Here is a 23,604-nt window from a genome sequence, read left to right as displayed (position 1 = left end):
ATATACTGTGATTATCAATGATTTTAGTCATAGCTGTTTTTAAAATATTGTCTTTACTTTAAATGACTGTGTATATATGTAGGCCCACTAATATCAGTGAGACAACTTCTCTGGCTTTTGAGAGAAGTAGGCTTTCTAATCACAAAACATATTCAATGCATTACATGTTGCATGTGAGCTGAGGGAATCATTTTCACAGCTACACTGAAATTAGCGTGGTAAATCCACTTGGCGACGTATACCATTACATGGACCTGGAGGATTACACTGCCTCTACCCCGTTAGCCTCGAGGCAAGACCAACTTCAGGAACTGCCCACGCATGCTCTCAAACCAGCCATAATCACGCCCTGAATAATGTAGTGTCTGCAAGTTCAGGAACATCCTCGCTTGTTCTTGCTCACATTTGTATATGGTAACCTGTCACTACACATTGCTGTCCAGTGAACCGTGGCTCTGTTCTCCTGGAGCAGAACTGTAGATGTTGATATGAATATGTTATACTGCTGTTTAAACAGCCTACCGTGTGTGTTCTAGAAAGAGGAGCTGACCGTGTCTGTGAAAGTTCCTAGAGCAACAGGCACTGGTCTCGCACTTTAGCGAATATATTCGTGTTACGTCTTTTCATTAATGTTCTGTAGTCAGAATGGGATGTTCTACTAGTACCCAAACTACAGCGCGAGAAGGAAGCAGACCAAGCACTAAACCGGAGGAAAGCAATGGAGCCGGTGCTATAGGTAAGCCGAATGCCGGACTGCTGAATACATCCACTTTCACACAACTTTCATAATTTTTCTTTAAGGTATTCTTCAGAATCCTATTCCGCAGTCAGAAATTGGCTTATGAAATTCACCGATAACATGCCATTTTCTATATAATTAGTTATATTTTGTGCTCCAATTTAGGTTTTTGTCTTTTTCCTGTTTTTGGAAAGTCTAATTTGTTGTTCAGCATGCTGAGATATTGCGCCTATATTTATGCTGTAACCATCTCAGCTGTTCATCAATTGCTTGCTGGTTGTATCGGATCTACGTTATGACTGAGACATCTAATACTTTAATTCTCTTGCATTTTAAAACAATCCGGCCGGTTGTTCTAGCTAATGAATAATTAAGCATTTAGCTATCTGGTTTGACTGCTGAAGGTTTCATTGCCTGCAAACTGCAGTTGCCACCGTACTTGACAAAGTGGCACCTGATTTTAGAGATGCCATTAAGCGTGCAGAATGTAAATTAGCCTACCTGTATGGTGCCCTGGAATCCAAATGCGCTGAGATCGCAAACACAGGCAATACGTTTATAATTCATGGTTCTCCATACACTCGTTATATTTTCTTAAGCAAGACGCTGACAAGCGATATACACATTTAAAACCAATCTTAAAGCTTACCAAAGTAAATTAATTAGAAACATTTCATCTCTAAAATCCAAATTTACATAAAAAAGGAGAGAACACAGCGAGTAGAATATCTTTACATAAACAGTGGGAAATCAAAAGCATAAAATCAAACATGCAAATGGAAAATATACATAATTGGGGTAGTGCAACAAACGAATAAAATGTGCTAAACGGAACCTAATATAATGAACTCAAACACCAACAATAGTGTCAATCAATAAATTAATAGATATAATATACAATGATCTTTTCATCGTTCTACCACTTGAAGTGGTTAATTGCGTCTTGAGTCAAACTAAGATGTCAAACCTCTTCTCCTGTGCAAAAACTGCAGTTCTTGTTTATTTAATCAGCGTCTCCTTCAACAAGCTAACAAACCGAGTTACAGATACTACATAGACATTGTACAATTATGTCAGTTCCCTACAGAATACAGTGCTGTTACAGAACTTGGTTGTAGTGTCAGGGTGAATGTACTTTTGCATCACTCTAGAGGATTGAGAAAGTACACACTGTACCTTTAGTTGTGCATTCAAGCATCAGTGATACATCTTTACAACTTTTAACGTGTTCTTTGGAATTTGTATTTCTGAATGAAATTGACCGGCCTGTGTACAGTCTGGGCCAGCTTGCTACAGTCATGGGTGAAGCGTACATTACGTAATGCATGAGCACGGCATGAACAGCATTTTATATTGGCTCTGTCAGAAACATAATCCGACACACAAAAAAGGCAAAACAAATTTGTCATTCTGTGTAAGCGAGAGGCCAGCGTCACCATAGCTGTTTTTGGACACTTCCTGCTTTGACCTCCTTTGATTCTCCTTGATTCTCTCTGGGGAAACTGGCATAGAGGATTAAGTGACATCTTCTGTTACGACAGGTAAGAGAAAACCCTCTGGTGGCTTTACTTTCCTGCTTGTACTCACGGATGTCTGTGCTTTCAGAGGGGCTGGGGATGCAGCCTTGAGGGGATTTCCCATGTGTAGGTTAATAAAAAAATATAATTCTTCATTGTGTTGAATCCCAGTAAGATGGTCAATGTCATCTCTGTTCTTAGTTTGACTTTATTGTGTAGTTTGACAAACACATTCATGCAGATGTAACTTTCATTTTCACATAACGGCATATCTTTTTCTTAGCTGAGAGATCACTCGACTCGTGAGGTTGTCTCATTATGGGGAAAAATATAATGCTTGTTGACCTTCATTGATTTAAGGACTGAATGCATTGCTGTTGGGTCTTTGCCTTGCATTCCTATTTAATTTGACAGATTTGAATGAGATGGATTCTTAGCAGCTCCTGTGTTTCTGAAGGCTTCTGTATTTACAGACTTGTCTTGAATGTCAGTGTGAGAGAACAATAGGAGAATAGTGTTTCAAGACATAACAGTTCAAAATCGCCCATCTGCAACCAGGCATTTTGCTCTCCACAGACACCAAACACCTTGTGTCTTATCTGTGCCCGGCCAAATTACACATCTTGTCAGTTGTAGTTCAGCAGTAGATGTAAATTTGGAAAGGTGACTTTGCATAGCTTTGCATTCGGTTCCCATTAAAGGCATACAAACTCAATGAGTACTTTATTAGGTATTTATTAGACTTATTTTTTCGACTTATTGGTCTTCTGCTGCTGTAGCCTATCCACATAGAGGTTTCACACGTTGTGTTTTCAGAGATGCCCATCTGCATACCTCTGTTGTAATGTGTGGTTATTTGCATTACTGTCACCTTCCTGTCAGCTTTGATCTGGCCATTCTCCTCTGATGTCACTCATTAACAAGGCATTTCTGTCTGCAGAACTGCTGCTCACTGGATTTTTGTAACTTTCTTTGCACATTTCTTTGCAAACTCTTGAGACTAGTGTGCATGAAAATCCCAGGAGATCAGCAGTTTCTGAGATACTCTGCCACCAACAATCATTCCACAGTCAGTCACTTCGATAACATTTTTTCCCCATTCAAATGGTTGATGTGAACATTACCTGAAGCTCCTGACTCGTATCTACATGATTTATGCATTGCACTGCTGCCACACAATTGGCTGATTAAATAATTTCATGAATGCAGTCAGGTCCAGAATTATTGGCACGCTTGATGAAAATGAGCAAAAAAGACTGTAGAAAACTAATAATACCATTACTCAGATATATTGTAATTTGCCAACATGTGGAAAATATTTTACTTTATTAATGATTCAATGGAAACGACCAAAACTTTTCAAATGAGAAATTTCTTTCCAAAAAAAAAAAAAAAAGGTTTCACAATTACTGGCCCCCCCATTTTTAGTACTTGGTGCAGCCTTCCCTGGGAAAGATAACGGCACTGAGCCTATTTCTATAATGTTTAATAAGGTTGGAGGACACATTTGGAGGGATCTTGGACCAAGTCCAGAGACTGAGATGGCCATTGCAAAACATTGATTTTGTTTTCGCTGAACCATTTCTGTGTTGATTTTAAAGTATGTTTGGGGTCATTGTCTTGTTGGAAGGTCCACCTACACCCAAGTCTCAGCTTCCTGGCAGAGGCAACCAGGATTTTGGCTAAAATGTCCTGGTACTTGGTGGAATTAATTATGCCATTGATCTTAACAAGAGCCCCAGGATCACTGGCAGCAAAACAGCCCCAAAGCATCAATGATCCACCACCACATTGGACAGTATGAGGTGCTTTTCCTTGTAGGCATCCCTTTTTTGACGCCAAACATGCCGACGGTGTACATGGCCAAAAAGTTCAATTTTGGTCTCATCTGACCATAGCACCATGTTCCAGTCATAGTTCCAATGGTGTTGGTTGCTCTCAGTAAGGGCTTTCTCCGTGCAACCCTTCCAAAGAGCCAGTTGGTATGGAGGTGGCGTCTTATGGTTGATTTTGAGACTTTGTGACCCCAAGACGCAACTAAAGTCTGCAGTTCTTGAACTGTGGTCCTTGGGTTCTTCTTTGCCTCCCTCACCATCTTCCTCACTGTGCGAGGGGGTAACATGCACTTGCATCCTCTTCCTGGCAAGTTTGCAACTGTTCCAGATGTTTGAAACTTTTTGATAATTGCCCTAACAATGGTTAGTGGTATGTTTAACCGTTTATGTATTTTTTTGTACCCATTACCTGACTTGTGTAGGTCAACAACAATCTGTCTCTTTTGATTTGACAGTTCTTTGACTTTGCCAATAATTTTGACACCTACATTTTTCATAAAAAATTGTATTACTCAATAAAAATAAAAGAAAATTTGAATAATTGTATTAGGATAAAAGTTTATAGTTTTCCCATATGTTTGGACATAAAATATAGCTCATTATCTGTGTTGTTTATTTTATACAGCCTTTTTTGCTTATTTTCATCAAGGGTGCCAATAATTATGGACCTGACTGTAGGTGTAGTAGGTGTAATAAAGTAAAAATGTTCCTAATAAAGTGCTTGGTGAGTGTATGCTCAAAATAGAGAAGCTAGGCTGATGGCTAAGTCCGGTTTAGATTCTTTTCATATCCTGGTTTTTAAATCCCAGTCCATCTAAATTTATTTGTTACAGCTGCCTATTTCCAATTTCACAGACAAGTTTTTAAACGCCTAAATCATCTTGGGCCACACATCACACAACTACATCGCACAATTTAGCCAACATATCGAGCTTCAGTATTTTGTGCTGGTGATAGCCACTAAAGGAAAAGCTATTTTAGCTATTTGAGAGTTGTCTGTTTAAAACACAACATACAAATAACATAGAGAGCTTACTGCTATTAATATCTCAACTATTCACAGTTATATCAGATGCCATTTCGCATTTTTTAAATGCAAATAGCTTTATTGGCATGACAAAGTCGTGTTCAATACAAAATAACTTTTTTACTGAAATCATATTGATGGCTTTGGGTTGCAGCACACCGCAGGCAGCATATGAATTCAGATCGGTGATTAGGCTTGACCTGGACTACCTGCCACTATAAAAATTATAGGAATTTAATCACCACCTAGCATCCAATCAGAATTGAGTATTCACCCAGACCATGGTTTAAATGGTATAAATTCTAATAGCATCACATTGGTCAGGTGGCTTTTCACACATTCCATATGCACCTGTGAGTCAGAGGAATAGCTGTTTGCACCACTGGTGTGAATCCATCAAAGTTACGCTGTTGCCCTGCTGTGTTCTTGCAGATCTGGTAAATATCCAATTGGCCTAACAGCAGAATGTACCAATAGATCCTGAAACCTGGGGGTGATGAGAGATCTTTTTGAAGTAGAACTGTACTGGAGCCAATGTGTCATATCTGGCACTCCTTGTTAGAGAACCTTTAACATGCCCGTATGTTGAGACTGGTGACTACTTCTCTGTTTTGAATGGGCATTGTGGCAGGTGTTCACACTGAGCTATCCTATTACTGTAACATTGATACAGTGACTCAATGATTTATCTGTAAAACTGCACATGCCTCGCCACAATGTAGTGGATGGAGCTTGTAAAATCACAAGGTACAGTGCCATGAAAAGGTATTTGCCCCCTTCCTGATTTCCACTATTATTGCACATTTGTCACACTGAATGGTTTCAGATTTGTAGTGTAATGTAAGGTAATATTAGCCAATGGGAAAGTAAGAAAATGCAAAGCACATTTTAATATTATTATTTCATGTATTTAATTAAATCAAACTCCCCTATCACCCTTGTGAAAAGGTAATTGCCCCCTTAGTTGCTCAATCAACCAATTAACTACATTTTATTGGTAATTAGATTCAGCTGATTGAACAGTTGATTGCAGCCTGCCCTGTTGAATCTAAACCTCACTCATATTGAACCTTACTGTCAGAGTGAAGTAGTCCCCACACATTTTCTACGAGCACACTATGCCTCCTTCAAAGGAAATTCCAGAAGAAATGAGAAAAAAAGTTATTGAAATTTAGAGTGGGTTACAAAGCCATTTCTAAGGCTCTGTGACTCTATCAAATCACAGTGAGAGTCATATCTGGAGTTGTCATCTCCAGATAGACAACATTAGTAAATCTTTCCTGGAGCTAAAATGTCCCCAAGGGCACAGTGACAACTCATCCAAGAAGTCACAAAACATTTGCAGAACTGCAGGCCTCTCTAGCCTCAAGTTCAATCTTTTTCTCCCAATACGAAAGAGATTGGGCAAAATGGGATTCATGGGAGAGTAGCAAGGCGAAGACTGCTTCTGCCCAAGAGAAACATCAACGCTTGCCTCATATTTGCCAAAAAGCACCTGGATGATCCTCAAGCCTTTTGGGATAATGTTCAAAGGTGGAATTTTGTGGATAACATGGGTCCCATTATATTTGCCATAAAGAAAATGCAGCGTATAACAGTAAGGACGTCATACCAACAGTCAAACATAGTGGTAGTGGATGCTTTGCTGCCTCGGGGACTCACCATTATTCAGTAAACCATGAATTTGGCTCTGTCCCATCAACAGGATGATGTCCCATCATCTGTCTGTGAGTTGAAGGGCAAGTGTAATTATGTTATGCAGCAAGACAATGATCCAAAACACAAAGACAAGTCCACATCTGAATGGCTGAAAAGAAACAAAGTGAAAGTTTTGGAGTCCACCCATCCAGCTGTTTTCTAACTTCTTAATCCATGTAAGCGTTGCGGTGGCAAGCAGAACAGCCCAGACATCCCTCACCGCAGTGACTTCCTCCAACGCATCCCAGGGCATACCAAGGTGATCCCTGGCCAGCTGGGAGATGTCTTCTCCCGGGTGGATGTGCCTGGAACTCCTCCAAAGAAAGTTGCCCAGGAGGCATCCCTATAAGATGCTTAAGTCACCTCCAATGACTCTCAATGCGGAGGAGCAGTTTCTCTACTGTGAGATCCTACCGGATGGCTGAGCTCCTCGCGCTATCCAGGAAAGTAAGCCCCGCAACCCTGCAGAGCTTTATTATCCTGGCCTCGTCATGGCAGAAGGTCTTGCAAGGGTTTCTTATGACCAGAGCTTTGTAGTTTGGGCTTATGCCTCCAAGTAGGGTCTCCTAATAGGCCAGGGGTGAGAATACAGATGACCATGATCCAATTGACCGTTACTAAAGGATCAAATCTAATACCTAAGACTCTGTTCACCCTGCCCAGCCCAAGGTTACCGGGACCTATCCCTGGAGCCAGCCCTGGGGGTGGAGTCCGCAGGCAAGTGCCTGGTGGCCAGGCAACCCTCGTACCTCGGCCAGGCTCAGCCAAAATCTCCTGGGATCACCATGTGGGTCCACCACTCGCATGGTTCAGGGTAGGGGTCGGGTGCAATGCCCAGCAAGCAAAGACCGGGAGCAGATAGGACCTGGGCGTCTTCTGCTCTGGCAGCAGTAACTGACTCTTGGTACATGGAGTGGCCTAGTCAAAGTCTTGACCTGGATCCAAATAAAGATGCTGTGGCAGGACTTGAAACAAGCAATTATTGCTCAAACACTTACTAATTTGTCTGAAACAAAGCAATTCTGCAATGAACAGTGGGGTCCAGTTTGGTTCCAGTTATTGCAGCTAAAGGTAATGCCCTGTCATGAGGATGCTGTTGGTATAGTCCCCCACTAAGTCAGACATCTTGCCTGCGACTTTCTGATGGTAAACCTATGATGGACTAGCATCCTGCTCAGCTTGCACAGCAAGCAGCTTGATGCCACAAGTAAACACTCTAGATGGATGAGTTTCGTCTCTCCTGACGGTTACAAGTTCATGGCAAATTCTTGACACTAGAACATTATTATTATTGTTGTGGTTGTGGTGGTTGTTGTTGTTGTTGTAGTTATGGTTGTTGCTGTTATTATTATTAAACAAGCAGCAGGAAACACAATATGATAACCATACAGTGTCGGAGGGACTTTCAGAAAAGCACACTCATGGCCTTGAGGCCCTTGTGAACATATAAACAGCAGTTGACTGTGAAGGCTGCAGCTGTGCAGCATTGTGGAGCCATAGACCAGACACCTTATACTTATGCATACTTCTAGATAATCAAGTGAACCGATGTCAGGAATACTAAAATGAAAATGATCCATTCATAGTCTAGTGTGAAATTGGCTGTAGTCGAATGTTAACTGGTAATGATGCATAAGGTCACCACATTGCCACATTGATGAGGTGGCGGTGCCATAATGATATGTTTCAAAAACAGCAGCTGTCAGGTAGAAATGATTGCAGAATGTGACCTAGAAATAGTTTTCCTTTCAATTTGTATTATAGGTCATTACTTTCACAACATCCTCATTTCAAAGATCAATGTTGTCCGTAATGTATACTGCCTGCTTTATAGGGCGAAAAGTCAGATCCATTACATATGTTTCTATTCATGGAAACATTTAGTACTTGTGTGTATTTGTTTGTTTGTTCTCCTGCTGCTTAGTTTACATGCATTATGCAGGCATATCACATTGCCATCCAGTCTCGGAAATTCCAGCCTTGAAAGGGTCTGAAGGCTTTATCGAGAAACAGAGTTAATGTGTCAGCTGGTGACCCGCATTTCAGTTGATCATTAACATATTCGGAACTGCAGGTGCAGTTTTTCTAAAACCATATTTCAGAGAGCTGTTGAGTGCATTTAAATGCAGACTGATATGGCACACACCCTACATACTGGTTCCACTATGACAGTAATATGGACCAAGAGGTCTATTTCATTCAGACATAGCCAAGGCAGGGAGCTAAAAATCACCACTATATCTTAGAGCATACCATTTGTTTAATGCAAACAAAATAAATACAGCTTGTGATATGAGTTAATGTAGGCTACATGATACCCTGATATTACATTACATGTCATTTGGCTAACGCTTTTATCCAAAGCGACTTACAGTTGATTAGAGTAAGCAGGAGACAATCTCCCCTGGAGCAATGCAGGGTTAAGGGCCTTACTCAAGGGCCCAACAGCGGTGCGGATCTTATTGTGGCTACACTGGGGATTGAACCACCAACCTTGTGGGTCCCAGTCATGTACCTTAACCAATACTCTACAGGCCGCCCTGTGTTGTGATATTGTATTTATTTAAGTGCCATTGGGGTAATAAATGTACCTGGGTACCGTGCACTCATTTTCACTGCTTTGTCGGTCACTGTCAGTTGGTTTGTGGAGAGAAGTGATGCATAGTTGATACATGCTTGTTTATTATCTTATTCATTTCTTCACCATGATTTGTGTGCATATTCAGGGAGATTTGTTTAAAAACTGTGGTCAGAGCTGCAGAATGCTGTGTATGATTAATTTCCTGCATTGTATTCAAAGCAGAAGCGACGTTGAAGGTTGCTATCAGGGGCAGGGAAGTGTCACGACGATCTTTTGAGGAATGTCCAAAAGACACAACCTCATAAAACGAGAGGAACACTGCTACAAAAACTAATATAGGTGAATGGTAGAGGGTTATTAAAAACCACTTTGTTTTGAATTGGCAGGAAACTGCTGTCAGACTAAAATTGCAGAGTCCTCTTTGTAGTGAAGAAAGCATAAGGAATGAATGTGTCTCCTGGAGCTTGGACAGTTATAGGGCCATAAGGAGTGGTGAATAAATATTAGATTATTTTGTTTGCCTCTAATTTGAAGGTGGTTTCTTGAGTAGGCCTATAATTATACCTTTCCCTCTTGTTAAAATGAACCTGTTAGCACCGCATATTTATCTGTGTTTTATGTTTTGCCTGCTTTTAATTTCTTGAAAATCAGTACATTTAATTCAGTTCTAAGGTTGCTTAGAGTGGATATGAATTACTTTATTGTTTGTGTTGTTGACAGCCAGGTGTTGCATTTCTTTGTGCGTATCCGGTGTAACTGTGGTTTGTTTGATAAAATCAGGATAGGCTCATCATAATTCAAAGGAAAAGGAGAGTGTGCACTGGCCGGACACCAGAGAAAGGCCTGTCCGGTAGCTAGCGCTAGCTCAGATCAGTAACCTGAGGCCTGCATTTATTTTCCCTTCTCCTTCCAGCACAGGCACTTTACATTAGCTCTGTGTTAATCAAACTTGGGCTCAGTTTCTTTGGTCACTCCAGTGTTTAGTCTGTGTTAGTTCCAATAGGATAACTGATGGGACTATTACAGTCCTACAGTTTATCTTTATGAATATGATTCCAGGTTTGAGCCATATTCACCAGATCCTCAAGGACTTATAGATCATAATTTAATCATTTAAATATATGGGGCAGCAAAACAAATGCCATTTTGGCTGTTGCTATAGTCAGTGAATATACGAACAGAATAAATGTGGGGTTGCTAATGAAAACATGGATTCTGTATTCTTTGAATGAATCACTAGTGCTTGTCTTTGTGTGTCTCTGTTGGGTAAACGCTGAATGTTTTGTTTCCACCCCGTCGGTATGTCTGACAGTGAAGCGGGCTGAAAATGGCGCAGTGGCTGAGGACAGTGAGACCATTCCGGACCAGGTCCAGCTGCCCGCTCAGAGCGCTGAAAGCCAGCCTGCCGCTGAGGGGCAGGGAGCTCCTGCTGCCCCGGCTGCTGAGGAGACCCAGCCCCAGGTAGAGGCTGCTGCGGCCCCTGCTCCTGCTCCTCCAGAGGAGGCCAAAGATGCGCCTCCTCCTGCTCCTCCAGAGGAGGCCAAAGATGCACCTCCTCCGGAGTCTGCAGCGCCCGTGGAGGGGGCTAAGGCTGAGCCTGAGGCAGGGGCAAAGGCCGCAGAGGAGGCACCTGCCAGCGGCCCTGAGCCTGCCCCTGAACCCGCCCCTGAACCTGCATCTGAATCTGCTCCTGCCCCTGAATCTAAACCCGCCGGTGAGCCCACCCCTGATCCTGTCCCTGAATCTTCATCTGAACCCGCCTCTGGGTCTACTGCTGAATCTTCATCTAAACCTGCCTCTGGGTCTACTGCTGAATCTTCATCTGAACCCGCTTCTGGGTCTACTGCTGAATCTGAATCTAAACCCGCCGCTGGTCCTGACTCTGAATCTGCATCTAAACCTGCCCCTGAGTCTACAGCCGAATCTGCATCTAAACCTGCCGCTGCTCCTGCCCCTGAATCTGAATCCAAGGGCCCAGAAAAAGGTACACCACAGGAGCCATCGTCTCTCCTTGCCGATCCTGCTCTGTAATGTAAATTAAACTTTTTCTGATGCCATATCTCTTCATTCAAATAGCCTCTACTGAGAAGAGATAGACCAGGCTGTGCAAACTGCAGGACAGTCTTTGTGAGTTGAGTGGCTTGTTCCACTCATTCCTGTGCTATTAACAATACAAGTAGAAGTTGTGGCTTAGGCAGCATTACTATGTAAGGTAGCAGCTTGTGTGTAGTACAGGTCTCACAGTTCTGCCCGGATGTTCATGTGCTGTAGTTTGCAGACCTGCATCTGAAAGGAAATGCAGTCCATATATATGTTGTAAGTCTTCTAGCCAGTGACAAGCCTTAGTAAGTAGTTTAGAAGTTGCAACAAGAAGGCAGTGGTTCTGCCTGTTAAAAATATTTAGCTGCACAACACTAACTGTACTATGGTTACAGGATTTGCTTAGTTTCCTGCTCAGCCAATAGCAGCCCTAGTGGATTGCCCTTTACCACAGTCCCTAGGCCATCACTACCTCATTACAACACTTGTTACCAAGGGTATCCAGTACACAAGTTGTTCTACATTATAATGAACACGCCAGGGGTAGAAAATGAATTATAAACAGAGGTAATGTACCATGTGTTCACACAGGTGGAATTAATAGTTTTATGCCACCTGTGTGGTGTTTAGGAAAAGGGTGTTATTTTGTTCAACGCAGTGTTCTCTTAGTAGTCTGATTTGCAAAGTGCACTCTTGTTGTTAACTGAAACACTTGAGTTGTAGGAACTAAAGCAGTTTCTGAGGTCACTGGTCCGTAGAGTGAATGAGTCACGTTCGGCTTGGTGGACTGGTCACATCAGGTCTTTTACACAACTGGACCAGTCACGCATTCCAAAAGCACATGGATAATATTATATGTTATTGCTGCAGATTACGGAGAAAGTGTGAATGTGTCTTTCTTCTGGTAAGTGCTGATGCAAATTGACTGCAGTAGTCATGTGAGCTGTTCGTTTAGAGCTCTGTCACGGCAGAGGGCTGAGATCCGTCATGCAGGCAGTTTTTCGTGTTCTTGTGATGTCAGTGCAGTTAGCCACCTAAACAACGGGGGCACTGGTACAGCAGAATCTACAAGGCATTCATTTTCCTGCCTTTCCCTGTAACGTCATCATCAGCTATGAGGGGGATCATTTAAAAGTGGAAGAACATGGTGTATGAATAATTAATGAGAGGTAAGTGCAGCGTTCCTCAGAGATGTTGCGGCTGTCTCCGCTGTGTCACATAAGCGGGATGAGCTCTAAGTGGTTTGCTTAATTACAGGTTCCCAATTACTGCTACTGCCCTGTAGGCATTACCGACTTGGAGCACACATTCTTAATTGCACCAATAGGAGGCTGATTATGACGTAAACATTATGGAATATCGGGGGGGGGGGGGGAGTGAGACAGGCTAATTTTCACCTGGACACTCAATACTTCTGTCAGGTTCTGTTTAAGTTCTCAGCATCTTCGTTTATTTTTATCCTCTGTGCTCCCTGTAGTCTGTTCCCTGTTCATTTTCATTCATTCGTTTTGCCTGTGTCTTGTTTCATGTCTCTGCCTCTCCACTCCTTATATGTACTTCCTTCCTGTCTCCTGTCATTCTTGCCACCTGTTTCTTGTTTTGTGATTGTTAACTTTGCGTATTTAACCCCCTTTGTTTTTGTTGTTCGTCGCCAGATTGGTATGTGTCATACTGGGAAAATTTCAGTAGTAACCAAAAGGAGCTAGAAATAAGCCGCACTAGAAATAAGCCGCAAATTTATTTATTGAGAAAAACATCTGGAACACTGGCATAAATGTTCAAAAATAGAAACTTCTAAATATGAAAATGCTTATACAGTATTTTAGACTCATATAGTACTGTGCAAAAGTCTTAGGTACCTTTATAACATTCTGCACAGATAAGATTCTTTCAAAAATAATTCAATGAAAGGTCCTAAATAAACATACTATACATTTTACATTTGAATAATTTGGCAGAATAGTTAAAAACTGAATCAAATCAATATTTTTTGTGATCACCCTTTGGCGTTAAAACTGCATCACTTCTCTGAGATAGCCAACGCTGTCCTGCAGTTCTATAAGACAATCAGCAGGGAGGTTGTTCCAAGAATGTTGGAGAACTTGCCACAGTTCTTCTGCAGACTTTCGTTGGCTCCTTGCTTCTGATCTCAGACAGTCTTCATCAAGTTTTTATGTAAAAAGTAGTCAATTGCTTACAGTAATATGTTACTTTTTTTAATTAAATACAAAAATGTCTCTAAAATTAAATCTCAAATACTAACACACAAAAAAAACCCCCCATATATAGAATAAAGTCTAGGGTGCCTAAGACTTCTGCATAGTACTGTAGCTGACCCGCTAAGTATCTAGCTATCTAACTGCAGTTACTGTATCTAGCTTGCAAGCATAGGGTTTGTAGTTTTTTCACCCTCATTTAAATGTAATTCCATGTCTTCTATACCCTGACTGGAAGGGAACCCATTCTTTATTTTTTAATAAATGCAATTAGGCATTTTATATTCAAGAGATGTATTCGTAGCTTGGCTGTAGCTGTGTTGGCCTGGGTATGGTTGAATGCAATGTTTATCCCTCCCTGTCCCTTCCAGAAATATTAAGTAGTTGGTTGTTTCGCTACAGTGATTCCATTCAACACAGACACTGAATTAGCATGCAGTGTGCTCGTTCCTCAGTATTCAGACGAGGCCATTTTGTGAGCTATATATAATTATAAGGTTCTAACTGACATTTTTGACAAAAAATACAAGTTTATACAAAAATACAATACAGTATGGAAACCATGGCTAATTTAAAAGTCGTTTCTGCTTGGAGACCATTCACTTTAGAATCTTTGAAGCGCAATATCTCTATATCTCCCTCTAATTAGGAGGGAACCTTCTAATTATCAGCTGACGATGTTTTGGTGATGGTGATCTGTCAAGATGTTCAGTGCACTTCAGAACCAGCGCAGGTGTGTCGTTAATGCAAGTATATGGAGCAAGTATACTGCAGGCTGAAGTCATTTTCTCCTCTCTTTCCCAACCCTGTTTTCCATGAGAAGCTGGGGAAGAATCGGGGACAAAGGAAGCAGGAAGTGCTGAGGCTGCGGCTGACCAATCAGAACCCGCCAAGGCAGAATAAACTTCTGGTGAGGGACCACCCCAAACACGCTTATGGTGCTGGGCAGGAGGGACAGAAATGCGTGGGTTTTATTTCAAAATGGTATTACATTTTTTTTAACTGTGGCTCATTTCCATGAAGGTCGTGGGTGGAGATCTTGAGCAGGGACTAAAAACCGCTGAGCTGAACTGAAACCACATTTTCATGCTTGTCTTTCAGCTACCTATGATGAAAACTGATCTTGCCTCTCCTTTCTCCAACCCTGATGTGTTTGGTCAAGAAAACGGGAGTGGATGCAAAGATGTTACAAAAATTAGAGCAAGGAATATTATGAAGAGCAATTGCTCTGAAAAGCGCAAGAGAAATACTTCCATTTGCCTGTTGCCAAGATGCAGACCAGCTGAGAGCTCCACCACTGTGCCTTTCTTTTCTGTTAAATTTAGTGAGGGTTTGGGAATGGCTGCTTCCAATTTTGTAAATATTTCCTCAATATACCATATTTGCATTGTTTATAAAAAAACAAACCAAAAGGATCAGGATTGTTTCTGAACACCTCTGCTTTCGAGCGTCACTTTACATTCGAGAACATTGAATTCTGGCAAATTATTCCTTATGGGAGAATAAATTAAATAGCAGGTTTTCCTGTGAACTGAAAACGTGTTGCCACGTCCACATGACAATGTGGAACCAAACCTAAGCTTTCACTCATAAGAGCTCATTTATAAATCCTCAGCTACTCCACTATTATTCGTGCCTGTGGAAAGCAAGCCAAGCACGCTACAGCTGTAAATGAGGAACATGCTGTTTTTAATCTCTCTTTTTGAGCTTGGCTCAACCTTCACCAGGATACTTAAACTCTTAAGTAGAAGCATAAATACAAATGTGTAGATAACATCATAATCCACTTAAGTCCTACACAAATGTTCATTTTTAAGCACTTTCCCATACCAATTGTCTTCTTTGTGTGTAACTTTAAAGATTCTGGCTGAATGTGCTATTGCGCATGTCGTCAATCATCCACCGAACAGAACAGACACCAGTGGGTCCTTGAAGTTTTTAATGGGTAGCTAGTGCAATGATGGATATCACCTATGTAACTGAATAGCCTAACCTTACAGAAACCTCTTCAGGAGCAGTCGCTCTGTAGAACGTAACCCACCAATCTGAACGGTTCCTTGTATTGAGTGCAAAGGCCTTAAAGCAAGGCTATTCCCAGGTGAGGAACCCGCTCACTCTGCTGGATCGCCTTTGAGCAGAGTACCCTACTGCTTCATGAAATATCCAGCTTTATAAATGGACAATATGTGGTAGGTTGGATAAGGATGGTAGGTTGGATAAGGATGTCTGCCAAATACATGGAGGTGACTGTGCACAAGGCAGTTGGTGCTGCTTCGAGAGAACTTGAAAATCAACAAATTTGTGTGGCTGCAGGATTGGGGTCACCTAGATAAACATGATATATGGCTAAATAACCCACTTGTGCACTTTACAGCGCTAGATATACTATTACAGCCTTGCAGATAATATAAAACGGATTACTGTACAGTAGTGTAGATAGCATTGATATATTGTACAGCACCGCAGCTATAAAAATGACCTTAGAGGTTCTGCTCATCAGCTGACTGAAGTGGACCAGGTCAGTGGCTTCACACAAAGCTTGCCCATGGACTGAGACCTTGTGAATGTTCAACACAATGAAGACCCTCAGAAAAATATCACCCGTTTTATATATGTAGCGAGATGGACCAAACTTTTGAATTTTTGCACACTGGCTACTTTCATACAGGCAATTAAAATACAAGTTAAAAAAGACATATGTTCTGCAATCTCTCAACAAATGTTTGAAACTGGCAAGACTATTTATTCATTTCTTCCATTGATGTCTTTAATGGACTTTAAGGACTTTTGAGATTATGTTAAAAAAATATATATATATTAAATTGCTTATTGGGAGGTGTGGGTTAAAACCAAAACACTTTATATTGCTTTGTTAAAGGAGATGAAGTTTAGAATTCACCTGCAATGTATGTGGCCAGGTTCTAGCTTCGTAAATGCAAAATTTTATGCACCAGTTACTCTGTACAGTATAAATAAAAACACCCTATTAAGATCCGTACAGGCTGGTCTGATTTCAGAATGAAAGATGTGTGGAATGTATATGTGATGGATTGAGATACAGCAGCATATCCCTGAGAAACTTAGTTTGTTTATTAGTAATGAAAAAGTACAGCTAGCTATATTAGAATTGGTCAGATTTCAGAGGCAGTGGAAATTATATGATGCTGAAAATGATAGCTGGAAGAAAATATCAAAACACGTACAGTATGCCTCTCTGCAGTGAACAGAGGGTGTGGCCTCAGTGCCTACAGGTACAGTGGAGATAATGTATCTGGAGTTAATGTAACCACATCTCCAGTGAAAGCCTGCAATGTAAACCACAGCAGGGTGGATGCAAACTCTGCTCTACAAAATGGTAAGCGCTTACATCCCTCTCAGATTCATATGAAACATGATGAAGGCATTTGCGTTTGAAAGTTAAAGGACACTGTATCGTGTAAACACCACAGGCAGCTGAGGAACAAAATCACATCCTGTTTCCATGGCAACATCTCTTGATCTGATATTTATGGAATGCTGCTGCACCTGGATATTAAAGACACTTTATCTGTGTACACTTATGGGGGGGGGTCTCATTAAGAGGAGGGGCTTTCTACGAAGGTCAGAGGATGATTTCATCATTTTGGGTATGGCACTATTTCAGTTGCGTTAGAGCTTGTGTTTATTCTGGGCGGTTAGTCAGGATGAATCGGAGATGGGACCCAAAACTGCAACCGCTTCAATTTCAACAAGCCCACCCTGAGAGAGAGAGAGCGGAAAGGAGAGAGAAAGCAGTTAAACTTGATCTATGCTATGAACCTCATTAAAATGACCAGGACTTTATAAATGACCATTTGTAAAAAAACAAAAACAATAACCATACATTATTACAATGACGTCACACATTTCATTACAGAATAAGATCACTAGTAAGCAATCCATCACTCTCCTAAACTTGACGTACACTTTCTATCTTATTAGCACCCTCATTATTTGCGCCCTCAGTATTAGCACCCTCAGTATTAGCGCCCTCAGTTTTAGTGCTTTCATTATTAGCGCTTTCATTATTAGCGCTTTCATTATTAGCGCTCTCATTATTAGCGCTCTCATTGTTAGCGCTCTCATTGTTAGCGCTCTCATTATTGCCTAAAACTGCATCCAAAGAGATGCGAGACTTACTCTGGGTAGGGCAGCCACCTGGTAAGCAGCCCTAGCAGGGAAGTTGCTGCTGAAAACTGTCAGGAGCAAAAGCAGAGGGTGAATTAATGGAAGGCAAGCATGGCACCCTGCACAGAGGGCAGAATAACCCCTCGTCTGAGAGAGGAATGATGCAGCAATGTGGCATAGTGGGTAAGGAGCTGGGATTGTAACTCAACGTTGTCAGCATCAGTTCTCACAAAAGTCACTGTCACTGTGTCTGAGCAAGGCAGTTAGCTTCAGAACATACCTGGTGTGTGTAATTGGAAAAGCTTGGTGAGTCACCTCACATAAGGATCTTTGCTACGCTAACAAATATTGTATAGTAAGGATTTATGTGGTGATTGATACTAATTTCACCCATTGATGAGGCCTGATGACACAAAAGGGAGACACGGGTAACCTGAACCAAAAAGGCCAAAATGTGGCACTTGTCATTGATCTTCTAGCTCCCTTCAGCTGTTCTGCAGGCGTGGTTGGGGAATGCTCATTTCATCAGGTTTTCACCAGTTGTTCCAGCACCCGTTCCCACACGTATCTGTGACTGTGAGCTCGGTTATAAAGTTCTGCTCGACGGCATGCTCTGCTCCTTCAGACGCAGCGAGAGGGCTCGTGTCTGTGACTGTCATCGAGGCCGCCTCACTAGCTAACGGATTCAACCCGCGCCATGACATGACATGACATTACATTACATTAGATTAATGGCATTTGGCAGACGCACTTATCCAGAGCGACGTACAACTGTGCAAAGCGCATACCCATAACCAGGGATAAGCTGCTATTCAGCTATTCGGCAAATACACAAGCAATGTCATCCAAACAGAGCTTTGAGGAAGAAACGTGTGAGACAGTTGGGCACAGCCCTTGTCTCCAGTGTTCCCCATACCGGGTCAAACAACACAAGACTTCTTCGCCCGTGCGTTCCCCCATTTATCGCAACGTCCGTCACCCCCCCCCCCCCACGCCGTAACCAGGAGGCCCTGCCGCCCCCCATTTCCTTCTGCGTCAGAGCTGCTCCAAACATGGCGGGTCACGGAAAGTTCCGTGCAGCGGGAGTCGGGAGAGAGGCCGTGCGGACAGGCGGTCTCTCGGGAGCTCATGTTGCACAGTTGGTCACGGTGTCTGTTTTCACGGAGATGGGTACAGTTGCACCCGACATTATATTCAGGGGGAAACGCCATTCTGGCCTAGTTCACAAGTCCTTTACACAATCAGAGGTTTGCCAGGGCTACAGGTTACAGGGGACGTAGAAGTATTTTTGAGGTATAGTAGTCACATTACAGGCTCCGGGCAGGTTTTTTTTAAATCATGCATTCAGTTTTTTTTTTCTTCCATTTTTCATGCATTTTATTGTTTATTAAGTCAGCAGATAAAGATGTGTACATCTTAAACAGGAAAATAACACAATTTTATTTTGCTATGCAGTATTATTAGTATAAGTTATTAAGCAGGAAAGCTGGAGGTCTGACATTGTGTGTCTTGTTTTGGCTGACGGCCAGCCTACTAAATCTACTGTATGTGAGCAATATGTCCCCAAACGATCAATACCAAATCCTCTTGTCGCATGCAATTACATTCATACAGTGTAATTACAACACCCATACAGTATGTCTAAACTCTGTATACAATATAGTACATACCACAAAACATAGTGGCATATACTCTTACAGATGAATGCTGGGCCACTCAGTCATGGCACTGAAGGGTCATTCAGGTTTTACATGCTTCAATGCCAGCCATGCTCTTCCAGCCAACTGCTTCTGCTAATAATAACCTAAGCCTGTTTTAGCATAGCTTCCAATATCAGAGTTTGAGGAGTATACAAAGAAACGGGAAATGAGATGTATGTGTTTTTCGTGTAGACAAGCACTTGTTCTAATGACCAAACTGTCTTTGATCTCACATTTCTACTTATACTAAAAGGTGACATCAAGTGGACACTTTTGGAATCACAGGTGCATGTCTGGGAGAGTGGTGTAAAAACAGTAATGACACTGGATCATATCAATTTAAATCAAATGAATAGTAAGTGACTAATTTAGGGTTTGAGAGTTGATCCAGGCACAGCTGTTGAGTATCACAAAATACTGTACCAACCACAAACTGGGGGAATAATTAGATTAATTTAAAATTATTCTAATTCCTCCTCATGCAAGCAATCCAAATGAAAATGTAATTCAAGATACAATCGTAAAATGCTTCAATGTACTCACACTGCTTGTAAACATCATTTACATTTGTGAAGTCATTCATATCAGCCAACAGGACAGTGGTTTTGACAACTGAAAAATGCAAACAGAGCTCATCTCATTTCATATTCCAGTGCTGTGTACTACTGTACGTTTGCATTAATTAACAGGCCGTCATTGCACTATTCCAACTGGGTTAAAGATTATCATTTGAAATACACTTTTTTACATTTAAATCTTCATAAATGTTAGAGGGATGTTATTTAGGAAATGGCATGTGCATATCTTGTGTTCTTTCAGTACATACTATTCTATAAAGAGATATAATTTATGTAATTTAAAATATTTTATTATAATTATTATGCAGGCCAGTTTCCCAGACACAGAAGAAGCTTAGTCCTAGACTAAATTCTATTTTGAATGGAGATTCTATATACAAAACTCAGTGTAGTCCGGGAGCAAGCTTAATCAGTGTCTTTGAAACAGGCCCTATAAATTGTATGCATATTTTAATATATTTTCAGAATTTATATAATTGACTCACCATTTTCATATCCACAACCTGCAGCCTTCAGAATCTCACCCATATTAATAAGAGCCTAATTGGAAGGGATGAAAGTTGTGAGTAAGTTAGTAATAGGGAAACACTGATCATTTTCAGTAAAAGCCACACCTTCTGTGAATTATTTATACTGTAGTGGCTGATTATTCCTGCCTTTCTGATGTTTACTTCTGAAGCTGTGTGAGACCGGGCTTTATTCTGAAGCTGTGTGAGGGTGGGCTTCTGAAGCTGTGTGAGGGTAGGCATTGCTTCTGAAGCTGTGTGAGGGTGGGTTTCTGAAGCTGTGGGAGGGTAGGCATTGCTTCTGAAGCTGTGTGAGGGTGGGTTTCTGAAGCTGTGGGAGGGTGGGCTTCTGAAGCTGTGTGAGGGTGGGCTTCTGAAGCTGTATGAGGGTAGGCAGTGCTTCTAAAGCTGTGCGAGGGTAGGCATTGCTTCTAAAGCTGTGTGGGGGTGGGCTTCTGAAGTTGTGTGAGGCTGGGCTTTACTTCTGAAGCTGTGGGAGGGTAGGCATTGCTTCTGAAGCTGTGTGAGGGTGGGCATTACTTCTGAAGCTGGGCTGGGCTTGAGACTCACCTGTTTGGCCTGTGCCTGCACCCCTCCAGCCACAAGCTGTCCAGACGCAGTGTCCATTCCTAGCTGCCCGGAAATGTACATGGTACGGTCAGCCACCACCGCCTGACTGGAGAAAAAAAGCACACACATGTTCAACAGGTAAATACGCAGAGTGTGTACGTGTGTCAATTCAGGGATTGTGGATAATACAGCTAACTTGCAGAGTTAGTAGTGCAGATCAGTAGTGCAAGCTTGAATACTGTTGACAAAGTGTTTTGTATGATAGCAGTAATAAAATGGATTCATAGATTCATAGGACATGCACAAAATTACCAATGGTTTGACAAACCAGGGAAAAACCTACACATTGTTTCTATCCACAAAAATGTAAATAATATCTTACAAATATGCCAGATCTAAACCAAAAAAACATGCATATGCCACAGGTCAAATCCATCAATCAAATGTTATTCATGTAGGATTAGTCAAGTTCCATTATATGAACAGCCACAGGGCACTTTGCATGTGCTAAAGTTAATAGCTGTTGCATGTGCTAAAGTTAATAGCTGGGGATTCTGATCTGATCTGCCCGCCACTTCCAGCCTTCCTATTGGCTGACACCGTAACACCCCTTACTTGACCTTCTATCAAATCGAATAGAGCAGTGTGTGCCGTCTTCTTTCTTAACTAGGATAACAGTATATCAATTGTTAGTTCTGTGAGTTCCAGAACTGCCGATAGGAAAGCAGGTACATTATAGGCTTTTGAATATCTGGTGTAATTTCAGAAAGTAGACGTTTACTGATCACGTATTTCTCCGATAAGCAGTGAAGGCAATTATAAAAGCCTTGACGAAGAGACACCCACGTTCATCTTGAGTATGACTAATAGGAGTTCATAATGTTGCCTACACGGAGGTGTTTCCATGCAATAGAATATTACAGAATAAAAAAATTATAAAAAGAACAAAAACTTTTAAAGAAGAATGACATGTAACACATTGCATTCGCTCCTACCTGTAAATACCCTGTCTTATTGGAGCTTTTGGAGTATATGGGATTTTCCTTTCAATAGAGGCCATCGTGTTCAAATGATACAGGTCAAGATCCAAAAAGAAAAAAAAATGTCGGCGCACCAACTGTTGAGGGTAGGTGTACTCGCCGCATAAAGGCACGCCCCTGATTAAACATTAGAGTCGTATATTTAAATAGGCTATCGACCAACTACCAAACTAGCGTTTTGCTGTGGACACAATCGGCTGTCATGCACACACCGATATTGAGTGACATGAACTCTGAATTGTACGTTAAACTCTAGATGTCGAGTGGGAAAGATTCAGAAATAAAAAAAACACGTGCTTCCCTCTACCTTATGAGGAAAACTAATATTAATTCATGAGAAGACGCTCTCTTACCTGTATGGGCCAATAGCCGCAGGGGCTGCAGAAGTATTGATTATCTTTCTAACAATGGTCGACATGTCTTTGACCGCAGTGCAAGAGAAACATACAGCAAACCTTCTTATGTAACTTTATATAGCTGTGGATTCACCTTTAAGCTGCAGTTAAAGTTCACCAGGGCTGCTTTCCCAGTTTTGTTTTAACCGTAAACTATCTTAGATTTGCGCAACTGGTGTTTCATGCACTACCGTAATACTGTGGCTAATTCTCTAATACCAGTATATTACAATTTATACGACGAATAAGTTAAATGGATGTGTGATTTTACTTCAAACTTTTTTCTTTTTTTTTCTAATAAATAAATTAATAAATCTGACGCAACTTTACAAAATGTCCCCGAAGAAAATCGTTATAACTGTAATAGGACTCAAGGAGATAAAATAATGCGTAAATGTTTGTGTGTGTGTGTGTGTGTTTTTACAAATGTCTAGTTTTTTTTGGTGAATTGAAATGATTCTGTTTTCAAAATTTAGGATTGCACCGATTTTTTCACTATAAAAAAATAGTGTATGTAAATTCTTGAATAGGCTAATCTGATAAAGATTAAATTGACAGCAGACAGTTCTGTGCGTGCGTGCGTGTGTTTTGCGCGCGTGCGCGCGCGTGTGTGTTTGTTTGTGTATTACCTTGCAGTCTTCTATCTCTGGTGACAAAATTACAAAATTGGCAACATGTGCTTGCAGAAGAATCCTGTTGCTTGGCAACCAAGGAACTGAGGGCTCTGTGCTCTGCAGTGTCTGAGTCTTTCCTGTTGGCAGTGCTCAAGGTTGGCGGTGCTCTCAGAAATGACCATTGTTTAGACTTCTTAGTGAGCCTTTCTTGTGCCAAGTGAAACACATATCTCTTCACTTATTTTTCTTCATCCACTGTATATTTGCTTTGTGAGAAGGCCAGTGGTGTTTTGACTAAGAAGTCAATGCAAAGAAACAGAATTCAAAAGAGCTCTTTACAAATACATTTTCCAGGCCCTTCAGTCTCCCCTTTTCTCATAAGCTATTAAACCTGGGGATTGT

General features: G+C 41.4%; 2 protein-coding genes across 4 annotated transcripts; one reads left to right on the top strand and one right to left on the bottom strand.

Annotated features, from left to right (window-relative positions):
- Window positions 1-349: 349 nt before the first annotated feature.
- On the top strand, window positions 350-16,629 carry LOC133137023 (skin secretory protein xP2-like). 2 transcript variants are annotated; one of them, XM_061254998.1, is made up of 4 exons: window positions 350-736; window positions 10,710-11,111; window positions 14,477-14,563; window positions 14,755-16,629. In XM_061254998.1, the coding sequence occupies exons 1-3, from the start codon at window positions 646-648 to the stop codon at window positions 14,554-14,556; spliced, it is 573 nt and encodes a 190-aa protein (XP_061110982.1). In that variant the 5' UTR covers window positions 350-645; the 3' UTR covers window positions 14,557-14,563; window positions 14,755-16,629. The 2 variants fall into 2 exon arrangements, with proteins under 2 accessions (XP_061110982.1, XP_061110981.1); XM_061254997.1 differs by having other exon boundaries at window positions 10,710-11,381.
- Window positions 16,630-16,721: 92 nt separating this feature from the next.
- On the bottom strand, window positions 16,722-22,700 carry rida (reactive intermediate imine deaminase A homolog). 2 transcript variants are annotated; one of them, XM_061255000.1, is made up of 6 exons: window positions 22,547-22,700; window positions 21,154-21,259; window positions 20,563-20,617; window positions 20,043-20,111; window positions 17,812-17,867; window positions 16,722-17,391 (listed from the first exon to the last, which is right to left on the bottom strand). In XM_061255000.1, the coding sequence occupies exons 1-6, from the start codon at window positions 22,609-22,611 to the stop codon at window positions 17,332-17,334; spliced, it is 411 nt and encodes a 136-aa protein (XP_061110984.1). In that variant the 5' UTR covers window positions 22,612-22,700; the 3' UTR covers window positions 16,722-17,331. The 2 variants fall into 2 exon arrangements, with proteins under 2 accessions (XP_061110984.1, XP_061110983.1); XM_061254999.1 differs by lacking the exon at window positions 22,547-22,700 and adding an exon at window positions 22,149-22,250.
- Window positions 22,701-23,604: the final 904 nt, after the last annotated feature.

This window comes from Conger conger, chromosome 9 (genome assembly GCF_963514075.1).
Source record: "Conger conger chromosome 9, fConCon1.1, whole genome shotgun sequence".
NCBI lineage: Eukaryota > Metazoa > Chordata > Actinopteri > Anguilliformes > Congridae > Conger > Conger conger.
Note: the sequence above shows the minus strand (reverse complement) of the source record. Positions and strands in the feature narration are given on the sequence as shown.

Coding starts and splice junctions, on each gene's coding strand:
- rida (XM_061255000.1), bottom strand. CDS start 22,611: ATGTCGACCATTGTTAGAAAGATAATCAATACTTCTGCAGCCCCTGCG. Junction 20,112..20,562: donor AGGTTGTGGATATGAAAATG/GTGAGTCAATTA, acceptor TGCATTTTTCAG/TTGTCAAAACCACTGTCCTG. Junction 17,868..20,042: donor AAATGATGTTTACAAGCAGT/GTGAGTACATTG, acceptor TGCTCCTGACAG/TTTTCAGCAGCAACTTCCCT.
- LOC133137023 (XM_061254997.1), top strand. CDS start 646: ATGGGATGTTCTACTAGTACCCAAACTACAGCGCGAGAAGGAAGCAGA. Junction 737..10,709: donor CAATGGAGCCGGTGCTATAG/GTAAGCCGAATG, acceptor TATGTCTGACAG/TGAAGCGGGCTGAAAATGGC. Junction 11,382..14,476: donor ATCCAAGGGCCCAGAAAAAG/GTACACCACAGG, acceptor TTCCATGAGAAG/CTGGGGAAGAATCGGGGACA.